The 16,822-nt window shown below is 50.1% G+C and overlaps 2 protein-coding genes across 2 annotated transcripts in view; one reads left to right on the forward strand and one right to left on the reverse strand.

Annotated features, from left to right (window-relative positions):
- The first annotated feature begins 5,401 nt into the window (after positions 1–5,401).
- Positions 5,402–16,822, forward strand: part of LOC140265126 (olfactory receptor 14J1-like) — a 43,003-nt gene continuing 31,582 nt past the window's right edge. Inside the window, exons 1-2 of the mRNA XM_072361008.1 lie at positions 5,402–6,004; positions 6,801–6,805. Of these exons, the coding sequence (XP_072217109.1) occupies positions 5,402–6,004; positions 6,801–6,805 (608 nt within the window). The remainder of the gene's footprint in view (positions 6,005–6,800; positions 6,806–16,822) is intronic.
- Positions 13,871–16,023, reverse strand: LOC140265174 (olfactory receptor 14J1-like). Its single transcript, XM_072361059.1, has 3 exons — positions 15,996–16,023; positions 15,193–15,881; positions 13,871–14,179 (listed from the first exon to the last, which is right to left on the reverse strand). Exons 1-3 carry the CDS (start codon positions 16,021–16,023, stop codon positions 13,871–13,873), a joined length of 1,026 nt encoding a protein of 341 aa, XP_072217160.1.

Consider the following 16,822-nt stretch of genomic DNA (forward strand, 5'->3'; position numbering starts at 1 on the left):
TTGACAAACAATGCAGCAGGGAAAACAAGCAGCAAGCAAGGAGCTGTGCAATGCAGCTTCATGAGAAGACTCAACAAGCTCCACAAATAGAGAAACAATCAGCACCATGGCCAGCAAATTCTCCAGCTCATACAAAGCTCTGTGTTAACTCGCTCTGGACAGATGTGCTGTTATCTCAACCCTTGGAGCCCCTCATCGGGCACCAAATTGATGGTGGTTGTTTAACCCAGCAGTTGACTCAGCAGCACACAGTGCTTTGTGCACTGCCCACTTCCCAGTGGGATGGGGAAGAAATCAACTGGGGAAAAAAAGTACAACTTGTGAGTTGAAATGAAGCTATTTACTAAGAGAGATGAAAGGAGAGGTGTAGTCGTCATGACCATATATCCAGATATATATGGTATAGTACATTACAACTGATTCACAAGCACAAGCTCAGCAGCAACAGAGTGATGCCCAGCTGGCTCCTAAGCAGCAGAAGAGAGTGAAATGATCTCCCACCCCTTTCAATACTCCTTCTGCTTGCTGTCAGATGGTGAGTAATGTCCCTTTGGCCTCTTTAAGACAGCTGTCCTCAGTCTGTTCCCCCCAGTTCCTTGAGCACTCCACTGACCATGGCACTGGCTCTGTACAACACTGCTTAGCAGCAGCTGTAAACATCAGAGTGTTATCAATGTTTTTCTCCTAGAACCAAAACACTGCACCGTAGCAGACAGCCTGAAGAAAACAATTCCATCCCAACTGTAACTCAGATACCTGCCTGTCCCCCTCCTCTTGTTCTTCCAGATCAGGAAGCAAGGAACAGAATCTGCTGCTCTCCTCTTTGAGCCCTTTCCATCAGTTCTCAGCTGGCTCCTCTGCCATCCCCAGGCAGAACTCAGTGCGCTCTCACAGAGGGCAGCAGATATTCCTCATCTTCCTCGCTTAATCGTAATGAAGAGTCTGAATCTGCTTTGCTACAGTCCAGAGGTGGGAACCATCCCACAATGTCTCCGTGAGCCAAACCAGACCCTAGGCCTGCAAATACACAGAGATTTGGAGCTCACTGAGTGAATGTCTGTGGTCTTCTCATTGGTGTAAAGACTCTTCAGAAAGCATCCCATTCCAGAAGCATGATTTGATTTAGCCTGGCTGGGCCTCACATCTACACCATGGTACTGGTGTTCAGAAGGTGGCATGCAGGTACGAGACCCATTCTGGGGCTCCCAGTTGTCCAGTGAGCACTGACACTACCAAGGCATGGCTTTCCTGAAGGTCCTCAGCTGCATTTGTTGGCTGGCTGAGGGTGTTGGAAGCCCCACGGAAATGCCATTCAAACGTGATCCCAGAACAAAGAAAGGTGTCACCAGTGAGAGAATGAAGGTGTGGCACAGCTTTCAATTGCCTTAAGCTTTGCAATAGATGGGGAACAGAGAAAGATCTGTCTCTTCTTCTGGTGAGCTCATCCATTTAGTCAGCTGAATAACGCTGTACTCTCAGGTGCCCATTACTCGAAGATCTGAAGTCATTTAGGATGGCCAAGAATACTCCCATGCCTTGTCTGGCCCCCAGCTGATGCTCAGGAAGGTCATGACTCTCTTAGATGTTGTCTATCACAGCTTGCTGGCACTGCTAAACACATTGTGTGCCCCCGGAGGCGCAGTGGTATAAAGTGCTGCCTGTGGCATCGAAGGGCCCGGGTTCGAATCCCCCCTGTGGCGCAGGGGGTAGAGGTGCCGCTTTGCTACACAGAGGGTTTGAAACCTGGGAGTTGGACTTGATGATCTCTAAGGTCCCTTCCAACTCGCACGATTCTATGATACTATGATATGATACATCTATGAGCACCACAGGCACCTTCTGCCCATCGAGTGTCTGTGTGTGAGCAAGTAACTTCCAGCTGAAGAAAGACCAAGGATTCAGACCAGGGGCTCAGACAATACAGGCAACCCCTTGTTATCAGGTGATCCAAAGCAAGAGGAGTCCCATTTCCCATGGGTCTCTGGGGAAGTGAATCTGATTTCAACCCCAATATTTTACATCTGGAGATGAGACACCTGCACTGATTGCCTCTGCTGAATGACAGCTCTTCAAAGGGGAAGTCACACAGAATCACAGAATCACTGAATGACCTGTGTTGGAAGGGAATGCAATGATCATGAAGTTCCAACCCCCCTGCTTGGCAGGGACACCAAACTTCCACATTTACTAGATCATGTTGCCCAGGGTCCCATCCAACCTGGCCTTGAACACCTCCAAGGACGGGGCATCCACAACCTCCCTGGGCAGCCTGTTCCAGGACCTCACCACTCTCCTAGTAAAGAACTTCCCTCTAACAACCAACCTAAATCTTCCTTCTTTAAAGTTAAAACCATTTCCCCTTGTCCTGCTATTATGGGTCCTATCAGACTTTACTCCCCTCCTGGTTACATTTTCCCTTCAGATACTGAAAGGAAAGGAATTCAGAGGGTTCCTGTCCTTGTCTGCATGTCTCTTTTATCTCCCAGGAGGAGAGTGTTGCTGTGACACCAAGGAACTGTGTTGATTGAACGGCAGATCGGCTAGGCTAACCCCCTATCTTCTGGATATCCACAGCCCAGGTGCATACGGGACAGACACAGTGTCTAACGCTGAATTCTAGTTTAATGCTGTGCAGCAAAGTCTTATATATTGTGACATGTGACCACCCCAAGTACCTGTGACCCATATGTCCCACCTATGTGTCTGCCCCCTGGTGCACGCAGGCACTGCCCACAACACTGCAACCAGCCAGGGCCAGACCAGTGCTGGCTCCTAGTGCCTCCTGGTGCTCCCCACATTTTCCCCCTCTCTAACCCATATACGTCCCCATGTTCCTACACGCTAAGCCAAACAAGCCCCCTTATGTACAAATACTTAAATTCCCTGTTACAAATGTGACAATCATATCTCAGCTTCAACTATGGCACTTATGACTATTGCTTTGCAAGCAGCACGTATTGCGCGGCCATCACCTGCCTCCTGATGAGGTGGCAAGGTTGCCAGACTCGAAATCGGGACAAGCCTTACTCAACAAGCAGTCATACACTGCCTGCCATAACTGTTGTGATTGCTTCGCCCAGGAAAAAAGACGTTGTAACAACCCAAAGACTTGAAGCAGATTTGCTGCTTCCTTTCTACCGGTTCAAGAATAGTTCTAGAATAGCTATCCTCTCGCCTTCTCTAAATTACTTGAACCAATGCATTCCCCAGGGGTCGAGCCAAACCCCTTCTTCATCATCCAGTGTATTAGCAGCTTCAATTCCTTTCCATGGACTGGACAGTCCACATTCTATCCTGTCCCTTTTAGCATACTCACCACTTGTTTCAATGAAGCCATAACGAGCACCCTTCTCTCACCATGAATGTGCAACCACTTGTATCACATCAGGGTCACCAAATGTTGCCATGATGCTAAGGAACTGCATTGATTGCATGGCAAACCAGCCAGGCTAACCCCTTAAGTTCTGGACATCCACAGCCCAGGGCCATACAGAACATACATGTAGTGTCTAACGTTTAATGCCAATTTACTGCTGCACAACAAAGCCTTATATACCGTGACACGCGACCACCCTGAGTACCTGTGGCCCATATGTCACATCCATGTGTCTGCCCACTGATGCACGCAGGCGCTGCCCGAAATGCTGCAACCTGCCAGGGCCAGACCTGCGCTGCCTCCCGGTGTCCCACAGAACACCACAAAAAGAGCTTTCCTGATGAGGCATTTGCACTTCTGCTAGGCAAACATGATCTGTTAACAAAGTTATATAGTTAAAGAGTAAATCTCAAAGTGAAAAGTTAGGTATGGGGGCCCTTAACCAAGTAGGATGTGTGGTTATGATAAGATAAGAACATCCTGCATAATAAAAGGAACATAGCCCAAGAAGCCGGCCAGAACCAGACAACTTCAATCAAACATGATGGGGTAAAAAGGACAGAGTGAGAAAGACTTTGAGCCTTTGCAAAGAAGACATCTAACTTCATCCCCACTACCACAAGAGGAAGACCCCATCTACAAACAGCTCATGTGCTAGAGGGAGGGGCAGAATGTAAATGAGTTCCTGGAAAATAAGGAATAAGTAGGTAAGTTCCAGGAAATTTGTTTAATATGTATCAGCTAGGCTTTCAAATATGTAACACTTCTGCTTTCTGGTGTGCAAGATAGGAGTGATCCCCCTTGCACCTGGTGCCCAAAAATATAATACCTGCTTTATAAACTATCTCTGGGTTATAGAGTTTGCTTCCACAAATCAAAGCCATGCTTCTGGCATCTGTCTATCCACTGGCAAATAACTGATCTGACATCCAAGTGCATTTAGCAGAAATGGCCATGCTGTCTATCAGGAGCTTTCAGCCCTGGAGCCCCAGGGAAATCTCCAGGAGAAGCAGTGAGGAAGAGAAACTCAAATCCTCGGGTGTGCTGAGCTGGGCCAGGCTCCTGGGACACAGGGAGCTCATACAAGTGGGCAGAGCTGCAGAGAGACAGCTGTGCCCAGGAGCAGCTCTTGTGCGCAGCACAGCCTGCAGGTGACAGAAGGAGAGGGAGAAAGAGGAGAGAGCTTCCAAGATGTGTACGGTGTGAGCAGGCTGTGAACTAACTGCAGGAGCAATGCTCACAGATCATGACACGGTAAGTCTCACTGCATAAGGGCATGGGACTCTGCCGCCTGCCAGGCTCAGCACTCAGCCTGCCCGGGGAGCTGCCCAGGGCGCTGAGGGGAGATGTGTGGGGGGAAGGAGCCCCCCGGCAGGGCTTGTGCTGCCACAGCTGCTGCCTGGGGCAGGGGATCACAGCTCTACTGCACAGCAGGGTGTTTGTGAGGGTGCTTTGCAAGAGGTGAGAAAAGGCAGGGATTTTCCATTTCTTGTTCTCAGTGAAAGCAGAAATGATTGGAGGCAGAAATCTAAAAGGGGCTGACAACTTTGAACACAGCTCAGAGACTCCAGAATATTTCTCCAGTCACTTGGCTGTTTTGTGAACAGCCACACAAATTGTGCTTTCAACCTTTCCTACCTTAAAACGTACAGACAGCTTAAGTTGTAGCTGTTTTCTGCAGGCATTAATAGTTCACTTGTCCTGTAAACAGGCTGATTCCTCTAAGACAAATTGAAGTGCACAGAGGCTGGGGCTGGGGTCTTGAAGTGCAGCTTCAGAAAAGATGAAAATATCCAGGATGCTGGGGTATGTTTAGGAAATGAGAAGAAAGTAAGAGCTCCCCAGTCTTCTACTCCTTAAGGGATGGTGAATCTCATCATAGTATATACAGGTTATGGAGTTAAATAATTATTTTTCTAAGGGAAAGGAAAACTTTTATAGTATAGCAGGAGTATCTCTGAAAATGGTCTAGACTTTTCCTTATCTTCTGCTCCCTTAAAAGGACTCCCAGCACAATAAGATCAGATGCCCAACAGCAGCTCCATCAGCGAGTTCCTCCTGCTGCCGTTGGCAGACACGCGGCAGCTGCAGCTCCTGCACTTCTGGCTCTTGCTGGGCATCTACCTGGCTGCCCTCCTGGGCAACGGCCTCATCAGCACAGCCGTAGCCTGCGACCGCCACCTGCACACCCCCATGTACTTCTTCCTGCTCAACCTGGCCCTCCTCGACCTGGGCTGCATCTCCACCACTCTCCCCAAAGCCATGGCCAACTCCCTCTGGGACACCAGGGCCATCTCCTACGCAGGATGTGCTGCACAGCTCTTTTTCTTTACCTTTTTCATCTGCGCAGAGTATTCCCTTCTCACCATCATGTCCTATGACCGCTACGTTGCCATCTGCAAGCCCCTGCACTACGGGACCTTGATGGACAACAGAGCTTGTGCCACCATGGCAGCAGCTGCCTGGGGCGCTGGGCTTCTCCATTCCCTGCTGCACACTGCCAGTACGTTTTCACTGCCTCTCTGCCAAGGGAATGTTGTCAACCAGTTTTTCTGTGAAATCCCCCAGATCCTCAAGCTCTCCTGCTCAGCCTCCTACCTCAGGGAAGTTGTGGTGCTCCTTTTTAGTGTCAGTTTAGTCTTTGGGTGCTTTGTTTTCATAGTGGTGTCCTATGTGCAGATCTTCATGGCCGTGCTGAGGATGCCCTCTGATCAGGGATGGCACAAAGCCTTCTCCACGTGCCTCCCTCACCTGGCCGTGGTCTCTCTATTTCTCAGCACTGCCTTTTTTGCCCACTTGAAGCCCCCCTCCATTTCCTCCCCACTCCTGGATCTGACAGTGGCACTTCTGTATGCAGTGGTTCCTTCAACACTGAACCCTATTATCTACAGCATGAGGAACAGGGAGATCAAGCACGCTCTCAGCAAGGTGTTGCAACATGCTCTATTCCAGCTCCCATAAACTGCCCATCTTCCTCACAGGATTCCCAGTAATGGTTCTTTATGTTTTATGCATCTTTTATTGTTTGATTGTATAACTGTTATACGTCAATCTGCAATAAATTGTTGCAAGTTATGTAACTACTTCTTTCCTACCTACTTTCCATTTTCTCACTCCAAGAGCTCATGTAAACATCGAACCAGATTCCCTGAATAAGTTAATATATAAATAGAAAGCTTTCAGTATAAACTTTTCCTTTTGTCTTCTCTCTTTCTCCCTTGTCTGGGTCTGGGGGAGGTACAGCCACAGACAGCAGCACAACATGCTCCTTTCAGTCCTTCTCTATTTTCACTGCCACAGTGCTCTCACATCCTCTCATTTGTGCTGGCCTGAAGGTTTTGTGTGTCTCACAACAGTCCTGTTTTCTCTACAGCAGCACTCCGGGGCTGCAGTCAGTAGCTGACAATATGAACGGCTGTGTCAGAGCTGGTCTCCTTGCTGGCACTGCCATAACAAGAGGGCCCCTTCAGAGCAGGACCAGAGAACTGGAGGCCTCTTCCAAAGCTGGTGTAAGGAATATACCTCAAGAGCTGCTCCCTGAGAAGACCTCGAGATCTTCTGGTGCTCTTCACTGAGTGACAGGGACAATTTCAAGTGTCCCAGGGAGATCCGTAAGAGACTCAGGACAGTGCTGTGGTTTAAAATTTTTAGGTTGAGACAAAGAGAAAAAGAAAAGGATAATAAAATAAAAAGCAGAATAAAAAAACAATCATTATAATTATGAGAAATGGATTTATACATATATAATGTATTTAGTATATTTTCACATATATACTACATGTGCAGTTGCAAACAGATATGCATAGGTACTAATGCGTATGCATACCTGTTTGCAAGTCCGGGACCTTTTGCAGGGGTCTTAACAGCCGCAGGGTTCACTGTAGGAGCTGAAGTGGCTGTCGGGCTGTTGCAGGGTCTGGAGAGCTCACTGCTAGAGCTGAAATCACCACAGGAACTGTGACTGCAGTTGGAGCTGCCACTGGGCTCATTGGAGGGGTTGGAGCGACCACAGGGTTGTACCTGCTGGCACAGCGAACCTCCCTTGGCAGGAATTTCTTTCATTCTCTTATTGCAATAGTTGGAACAGCTACAGGACCCGTAGCAGGAGTCACTGCAGAGCTCCTTATGAGGGGTGGAGTGACAGTGGGATCTGTCCAGAGCTTTGAGCAACTGCAGGACATGTGGCAAAACCTTGGAGCTGCTGCAGTGTCTGTGCCAGGAGTTGCAGAGGCTGCAGCACTGTCAGCAGATCCAGCTCTCTTCCCCTTGAGGATGCTGAAGAGTGTTGAACACAGCTCAGTAGTTGTGGGCCAGGCCCTGGCTCACTGCAGTCATTTGTGCCTCTATGGGATTACCAGGCCCACAGCAGACATTCCCCCAATATTCTGCTGGTTTCTCAGGATCCTGCAGCTGCTCGCAGATGAAGTTCCAAAGCCCTGGAGGTGCCCACCACTCCAGGGAGCTGCCCAGACTGTCCCACACACCTTGCCATGCAGAGCCCTCTCACCTTGGGGCAGATCTCTCAGTGACATTCTTGTAACTGTTTAATCTGAGACATAACCTGAAACATATCATTGACACATTGCAATGGAGGCATGCTGGTTTGAGCATACCACAGATAGTCAATATCCTCAGGAGCTATTGTATGTAGCTCTGGAGCTCCAGGGAAAGAACAAGTGACAGAGAGGCTTTGGGACTGTGGGAAAGTAGACTGGATGATCTTGTAGGTCCTTTCTAACCTTGTGATTCTAGGATTCTATGGAAGTTTTCTCCCTTATCTCCTTCATAGCCAGGCTCCCTGAGGAGACAAAGTAAAGAGTGTCATTACTGTTATCAATTTTTAGTAATAAATCAATGAGTCTATGATATTCCAATTATAACTTTTTATTAATTATAACGGGTAAAACAAAAAGGCAATTCAGCGCTGGGCGACAGGGGAATCGTTGTTCCTCAAACTGCCGCGCCTTCCTACTTCTTGCAACTTCCTTTGTAATGTCCATTCTGAGCGTGTTGTCTTCCAATTGGTTGGTCGTGATCGTACGACTGGTGTGTCGTTACTTGGTTGGTCCTTCCATGGAACTTGTATCCATCGAGGCGCGCTTCTCCTGTAACTATGCAGATTACACAATCTACCCATAAAATTAGCGTGTTCTGCAATCCTCGTGGTTTTTATGTCCTGCAACCCCCAACCCTCGTGGTTTCCATGTCCTATTACCACATCCCAGTTTTAATGAACAAGCATTTTATCACACTGTTACCACACCCCGGTCTTAATGAGCAAACATTTTATCACTATAGGACCCCATAGAGCCCTATAGAGCCCTATAGAACCCAATAGGGCCAAATAGAGCCCTATAGAACCCCAGAGGGCCCCATAGAGCCCCATAGACCCCCATAGAGCCCTATAGAGCCGCATAGAAACCCCATAGAGCCCTATAGAGCCCCATAGAACCCCATAGAGCCCCATTGAGCTTCATAGAGCCCCATAGCCCCCCATATGACCCCAACAGAGCCCCATAGACCCCCATAGTGCCCTATAGACAAACCACAGAGCCACACAGACCCCCATAGAGCCCCACAGAACCCAAATATGACTCAATAGGGCCCCATAGAGCCCCATAGACCCCCTATAGAGCCCCATAGAGCCCCCATGAACCCCCATAGACGCCCAATAGATCCCCAATAGGACCCCATAGAGCCCCATTGACCCCCATAGCATCCCATAAACTCCCACAGAGCCCCATAGGACCCCAATAGACCCCCATAGAAACCCCATAGACCCCCATAGAGCCCCATAGGACCCCAATAGGCCACCACAGCACCCAATAGGACCCCATAACACCCCCCATAGCCCACCCATAGGACCCCAACAGGACCCCATAGAGCCCCATAGAGCCCCATAAAGGCCCCATAGAGGCCCCATAGAGGCCCCATAGAGCCTCATAGAGCCCCATAGTTCACACCATAGCCCCCCATAGACCCCATAGAGCCCCATAGAGCCCCCATATTGCCCCATATGACCTCAATAGAGCCACATAGTCCCCCATAGAGCCCCATAACCCCCTCAATCCCACCCCATAGAGCCCCATAGACCCCCATATCCTCCCATAGACCCCCACATAGAGCCCCATATGACCCCCATAGAGCCCCATAGAGCCCCTTAGATCCTCCATATAGCCCCATAGAGCCCCAATAGGACCCCCTAGAGACCCATATCACCCCATATGGAGCCTTACTTCTGCAGTGGGTCGCTCATCCGCCCCATATTCTTATAGAAGCGTAAGGCCTGGATGTCCTGGGTCTCCATCTTACACCCTATACAGCCCCATAGAACCCCCATATCGCCCCATAGAGACCCCATAGAGCCCTAGAGAACCCAAATAGACCCCCAAGAGACCCCCAATGGGGCTGGGGGAGACACTTGTGTGGCTGGAGGACTCACTTGTGGGGCTGGAGGACTCGCTTATGGGACTGGAAGACTCACATATGGGGCTGGAGGACTCATTTGTGGGGCTGTAAAATTCACTTGTGGGTCAGGAGGACTTACATGTGAGGCTGGAGGACTCACTTGTGGGGCTGGAGGACTCACTTGTGGGGATGGAGAACTCACTTGTGGGGCTGGAGGACTCACTTGTGAGGATGGAGGACTCAATTATGGGGCTGGAGGACTTACTTGTGGGGCTGGAGGGCTCTATTATGGGGCTGGTGGACCTACCAATGGGGCTGGAGGACTCACTTGTGGGGCTGTAGGACTCACTTATGGGGCTGGAAGACTCACATATGGGGCTGGAGGACTCATTTGTGGGGCTGGAAAATTCACTTGTGGGGCAGGAGGACTTACATGTGGGGCTGGAGGACTTACATGTATGGCTGGAGGACCTTCTTATGGGGCTGGAGGACCTTCTTATGGGTCTGGGTTACCTAGTTATGGGGCTGGATTACCTACTTGTGGGGCTGGAGGACTCACTTGTGGGGCTGGAGGACTCAAATATGGGGCTGGCGGACCTACAAATGGGGCTGGAGGACTCACTTGTGGGGTGAGAGGACTCACTTATGGGGCTGGAAGACTCACTTGTGGGGCTGGAGGACTCACTTGTGGGGCTGGAGGACTCAATCAGGGGGCTGGAAGACCTACTTATGCAGCTGGGAGACTTAGTTATGGGCCTTGAGGACACACGTGTGGGGCTGGAATACCTACCTATGGGGCTGGAGGACCTTCTTATGGGGCTGGAGGACCAACTTATAGGGCTGAAGGACTCACTTATAAGGCTGGAGAAACTACTTATGGGGCTGGTTGACTCACTTGTGGGGACGGAGGACTCACTTGTATAGCTGCAGAACGTACTTATGGGGCTGGAGGACTCACTTGTGGGGCTGGAGGACCTTCTTATGGGGCTGGAGGACCTTCTTATGGAGCTGGGGGAGACACTTGTGGGGCTGGAGGACACATTTGTGGGCCTGGAGGACTCACTTATGGGGCTGGAGGACTCAATTATGGGGCTGGTGGACCTACCAATGGGGCTGGAGGACTCATTTGTGGGGCGAGATGACTCACTTATGGGGCTGGAGGACTCATTTGTGGGGCTGGAAAATTCACTTGTGGGGCAGGAGGACTTACATGTGGGGCTTGAGGACTTACATGTGAGGCTGGAGGACTCACTTATGGGGCTGGAGGACTCACTTATGGGGCTGGAGGACCTTCTTATGGGGCTGGATTACCTACTTGTGGGGCTGGATTACCTACTTGTGGGGCTGGAGAATTCACTTGTGGGGCTGGAGAACTCACTTATGGGGCTGGAGGACTTACTTGTGGGGCTGGAGGACTCAATCAGGGGGCTGGAGGACCTACTTATGCAGCTTGGAGACTTAGTTATGGGCCTGGAAAACACACTTGATGGGCTGGAAAACCTACTTATGGGGCTGGAGGACTCAGTTATGGGGCTGGAAAACCTACTTATGGAGCTGGGGGACTCACTTGTGGGGCTGGGGGAGACACTTGTGGGGTGGAGGACTCACTATTGGGGCTGGACGACCTACATATGGGTCTGAAGGACTCACTTGTGAAGATGGAGGACCTACTAATGGGGCTGGAGGACCTACTTATGGGGCTGTAACACTCACTTGTGGGGCGGGAGGACTCACTGATGGGGCTGAAGGACCTACTAATGGGGCCTGGAGGACTCGCTCGTGGGGCTGGAGGACTCACTTATGGGGCTGGAGGACTCACTTGTGGGGTGAGAGGACTCACTTATGGGGCTGGAGGACTCAATTATGGGGCTGGAGGACTCACTTGTGGGGCTGGAGGACTCACTTGTGGGGCTGGCGGACCTACCAATGGGGCTGGAGGACTCACTTGTGAGGCGAGAGGACTCACTTATTGGGCTGGAAGACTCACTTATGGGGCTGGAGGTCTCATTTGTGGGGCTGGAAAATTCACTTGTGGGGCAGGAGGACTTACATGTGGGGCTGGAGGACTTACATGTGGGGCTGGGGGACTTACATGTGGGGCTGGAGGACTCACTTATGGGGCTGGAGGACCTTCTTATGGGGCTGGAAAACCTACTTGTGGGGCTGGATTACCTACTTGTGGGGCTGGAGGACTCAAATATGGGGCTGGCGGATCTACAAATGGGGCTGGAGGACTCACTTGTGGGGTGAGAAGACTCACTTATGGGGCTGGAAGACTCACTTGTGGGGCTGGAGGACTCACTTGTGGGGCTGGAGGACTCAATCAGGGGGCTGGAAGACCTACTTATGCAGCTGGGAGACTTAGTTATGGGCCTGGAGAACACACTTGTGGGGCTGGAAAACCTACTTATGGGGCTGGAGGACTGACATTTGGGGCTGGAGGACTCACTTATGGGGCTGGGGGACACACTTGTGGGGCTGGAGGACTCACTTATGGGGCTGGAAGACTCACATATGGGGCTGGAGGACTCATTTGTGGGGCTGGAAAATTCACTTGTGGGGCTGGAGGACTCACTTATGGGGCTGTCATAGTTTTGTGGTGTTGCTGTCAGTATTCCACATCATAACATCATGTGCAGTATGGATCATTCATACTCCAGTTCCGTAGAATGGCAGCATCCCGAGTACTCAGCTCTCGGAGAAGAACTACATATCCCAGAGGATGCCGTGTCCAGAGATAAGTCACGGGAGGAGGACATCTATAATCTCGCTCCCAGGCTGGAGCTCTCTCTCTCTCAGACTCTCAGGGATTGGGAAGCGTTCCAGCCGTGTCGCCTAGAGTTCACAGTAGGCCTCTTGGTTTTTGGGGACTCTCTCTGTTTTGTTCAATTTATTAGCCTCAATCATTGTATTCCGATATCATATTTAGTAAAATAAGATTTCCTCCTTAGATTGCTGCCACTGTTTATTTTCCCTTCCTTTCCAGGGCCCCGGGAGGGGAGGGAGAGGAGGCCCCTAATCGGCGGCTGCCCTGTCACAGATACAGGTAAATCTAGGTAACCCGTGACACGGGTGACAGTTGGCAGCAGAGGGGTACCTTGACAGAATGGCATCTGACATGGAAGTGCACATAAAAAAAAGGTGTGCCATTCAATAACTACAAGTGGAAAAAAGTTGCACTCGTTGACATTGCCCAAGACTTTCTGAATGTTTCTGGAGACCAAACAGTGGATGTGAGCAGAGGGAGGCAGTGGGAGGTGTGTTTCAGCAGTGGTAACTGTGGGTCACTTTTGCTGGTGCAGAGGCTTATGAGCAGGGCATGTAGGCTCCTATTCCTTACCCTCAGTCTCCCATCTCTGTTCTCCAGGATTCTCCTGAACTCCTCGTGTCAGTCAGCTCATTAGGGGCAGCTTTCTATCTACCAGACTAGGATCCAGAATGGCTCCTGTAGGACCTATCAGAGCTTTGTGCACAATTTCTATTCCACAGACCATCCTGGAGGCAGTGACCACCTTTGAGTACAAAGTGGAAGAAGCCTTGACGGATGCTTGGAAACTTCTGACGTGATAACCCATATCCAAGAACTTGTCCTGTGCAGGGTCTCACACGGAATGAGGAAGAGGGGACCTGACAACCAACGTGCAAACCAGCTGCTGCTGCTGGTCTCTCAGAGGCACTGGCAGATGTGAGCCTGAAAACACAGACCCCAGCCAAGAGCCCAGGGATGGCCTGACAGCTGCTGCAGGCTGAAGGCACTACACAGTTTGATGAACATCTGTGTGCTTCTTGCTGGACTGTGAGTTTCTGAGAACATGAGACCCCGACAGCTCCAAAAGAAGGAGGACAGACAGAGTCACTGCATGTCCTTTATTATGTAAGGTTCACAGACAGCCTGGTTATTACGTACAGTGTGTATGGGCTACACTAGAAAGGTACAAACTGAGTAGGAATTGATCTGACTAGTGATGTTTTAGTGAAAAACATTACAGTATATATATATATATATATAAGAATAATTATGAATTACACATATAAAATGAACAGAACAATCAATAAAGACAGCTTGATTAAGAAAAAACTGCATTACTATATATGAATTCCAAAAGATGGGCAGTTCACAGCTTTAGAAACACATTTAGTAATCACTTTCCTCACTGCATCCTTGACCTCCCGGTTCCTCATGCTGTAGATGAGGGGGTTCACTGCTGGAGGAACCACCGAGTACAGAACTGCCACCATCAAGTCCATGGATGGGGAGGATGTGGAGGGGGGCTTCAGATAAGCAATAAAGGCAGTGATGAGAAACAGGGAGACGACAGCTAGGTGAGGGAGGCACGTGGAGAAGGCTTTGTGCCGTCCCTGCTCAGAGGGCATCCTCAGCATGGCAATGAAGATCTGCACAATCATACTGCTTTTCTTTTTGTCTATCTTAGTAAATAGATTTAACCCAACAAATTCGAAACCACAGCACTGCCCTGAGTCCCATACAGATCTCCTTGGGACTCTTGAAACTGACCCTGTCACTCAGTGAAGAGCACCAGAAGATCTCGAGGTCTTCTCAGGGAGCAGCTCCCGAGGTATATTCCTTACACCAGCTTTGGAAGAGGCCTCCAGTTCTCTGGCTCTGCTCTGAAGGGGCCCTCTTGTTACAGCAGTGCCAGCAAGGAGACCAGCTCTGACACAGCCGTTTTTATTGCCGGCTACTGACTGCAGCCCCAGAGTGCTGCTGTAGAGACAACAGGACTGTCGTGAGACACACAAAACCTTCAGGCCAGCACAAATGAGAGGACTTGAGAGCACTATGGCAGTGAAAATAGAGAAGGACTGAAATTAGCACGTTCTGCTGCTGTCTGTGGCTGTACCTCCCCCAGACCCAGACAAGGAAGGAAGAGAGAAGACAAAAGGAAAAGTTTATATTGAAAGCTTTCTATTTATATATTAACCTATTCAGGGAATCTGGTTTGATGTTTACATGAGCTCTTGGAGTGATAAAATGGAAAGTAGGTAGGAAAGAAGTAGTTACATAACTTGCAACAATTCATTACAGATTGATGTGTAACAGTTATACAATCAAACAATAAAAGATGCATAAAACATAAAGAACCATTACTGGGAATCCTGTGAGGAAGATGGTCAGTTTATGGGAGCTGGAATAGAGCATGTTGCAACACCTTGCTGAGAGCGTGCTTGATCTCCCTGTTCCTCATGCTGTAGATTATAGGGTTCAGTGTTGAAGGAACCACTGCATACAGAAGTGCCACTGTCAGATCCAGGAGTGGGGAGGAAAAGGAGGGGGGCTTCAGGTAGGCAAAAAAGGCAGTGCTGAAAAGCAGGGAGAGCACGGCCAGGTGAGGGAGGCACGTGGAGAAGGCTTTGTGCCGACCCTGCTCAGAGGGCATCCTCAGCACAGCAAGGAAGATCTGCACATAGGACACCACTATGAAAACAAAGCAGCCAAAGACTAAACTGGAACTAAAAATGATAACCACAACTTCCCTGAGATTTGATTCTGAGCAGGAGAGCTTGAGGATCTGGGGGATTTCACAGAAAAACTGGTTGACAACATTGCCTTGGCAGAGAGGCAGTGAAAACGTACTGGCAGTCTGCAGCAGGGAATTGAGAAGCCCAGCGCCCCAGGCAGCTGCTGCCATGGTGGCACAAGCTCTGCTGTCCATCAAGGTCCCGTAGTGCAGGGGCTTGCAGATGGCAACGTAGCGGTCATAGGACATGATGGTGAGAAGGGAAAACTCTGCTGACATGAAGAAGACAAAGAAAAAGAGCTGTGCAGCACATCCTGCGTAGGAGATGGCTCTGGTGTCCCAGAGGGCATTGGCCATGGCTTTGGGGAGAGTGGTGGAGATGCAGCCCAGGTCGAGGAGGGCCAGGTTGAGCAGGAAGAAGTACATGGGGGTGTGCAGGCGGCGGTCGCAGGCTACGGCTGTGCTGATGAGGCCGTTGCCCAGGAGGGCAGCCAGGTAGATGCCCAGCAAGAGCCAGAAGTGCAGGAGCTGCAGCTGCCGCGTGTCTGCCAACGGCAGCAGGAGGAACTCGCTGATGGAGCTGCTGTTGGGCATCTGCTGTTGCTGGGCTTGGAGTCCTGTTCAGAGTGCAGAAGATAATGACAAGTCCAGACCACTCTCAAACTCACTCCTCCTGCTATACTATGTAAATTTTCATTTCCCTTAGGAAAATAGTTATTTAACTCCAGAACCTGTGTATACTATCATGAGCTTCACCATCCCGTAACGAGTAGAAGACTGGGGAGCTCTTACTTTCTTCTCATTTCCTATATCATACCCCAGCCTCCTGGATATTTTCCTCTTTACTCCAATTGCTCTTTGAGACCACAGCCCCAGCCTCTTTGCACTTCAGTTTGTCTTAGAGAAATCAGCCTGTTTGCAGGACAAGTGAACTATTAATGCCTGCAGAAAAGAGCTATAACTTAAGTTGATTGTATCCTATTAGGTAGGTGAGGCTGAAAACACAACCTGTTTGACTTTTAACAAAACAGCCAACTGATTGGAGAAATACTGGGGAGTCTCTGAGCTGTGTTCAAAGTTGACAGCCTCTTTCAGATTTTTTGCCTCCATTCCTTTCTGTTTTCACTCAGAACAGGAAAAGGAAAATCCCTGCCTTGGCTCTCCTCTTGCAAAGGACCCTCAGAAAGAGTCTGTTGTGCAGTGGAGCTGTGATCCCCTGCCCCAGGCAGCAGCTGTGGCAGCACAAGCCCTGCCGGGGGGCTCCTTCCCCACACACGTCTCCCCGCAGCACCCTGGGCAGCTCCCCGGGCAGGCTGAGTGCTGAGCCTGGCAGGCGGCAGAGTCCCATAGCCGGCACACAGCCCCTGGGGCACAGCAGGGACCCTGCTCTGCAGGACAGCTCTGGGCACCTGCCTGCAGCTCCAGCTGCTCATCCTGCAGCCGTGCTGGGACACGCAGCCCTCAGGGCTGTGCTTTCATACTGCAGCATGGAAACCCTCAGCTGGAGCAGAAGTCTTTTTCCACAATAAAGAAACATACAGTGTCTGCACCCAGATCT

Source organism: Excalfactoria chinensis, unplaced genomic scaffold (assembly GCF_039878825.1).
Source record: "Excalfactoria chinensis isolate bCotChi1 unplaced genomic scaffold, bCotChi1.hap2 Scaffold_68, whole genome shotgun sequence".
In the NCBI taxonomy this organism is placed as follows: Eukaryota; Metazoa; Chordata; class Aves; order Galliformes; family Phasianidae; genus Excalfactoria; species Excalfactoria chinensis.

Excerpts from the sequence above, each read along its gene's own strand:
- LOC140265174 (XM_072361059.1), bottom strand. The coding sequence starts at position 16,023 with ATGGTGAAGCTCATGATAGTATACACAG. Across the intron at positions 15,882-15,995 it reads GCTCATGATAGTATACACAG|GACTCCAAGCCCAGCAACAG; the intron begins GTTCTGGAGTTA and ends CACTCTGAACAG. Across the intron at positions 14,180-15,192 it reads ATGTGCAGATCTTCCTTGCT|ATCTTCATTGCCATGCTGAG; the intron begins GTGCTGAGGATG and ends ATGATTGTGCAG.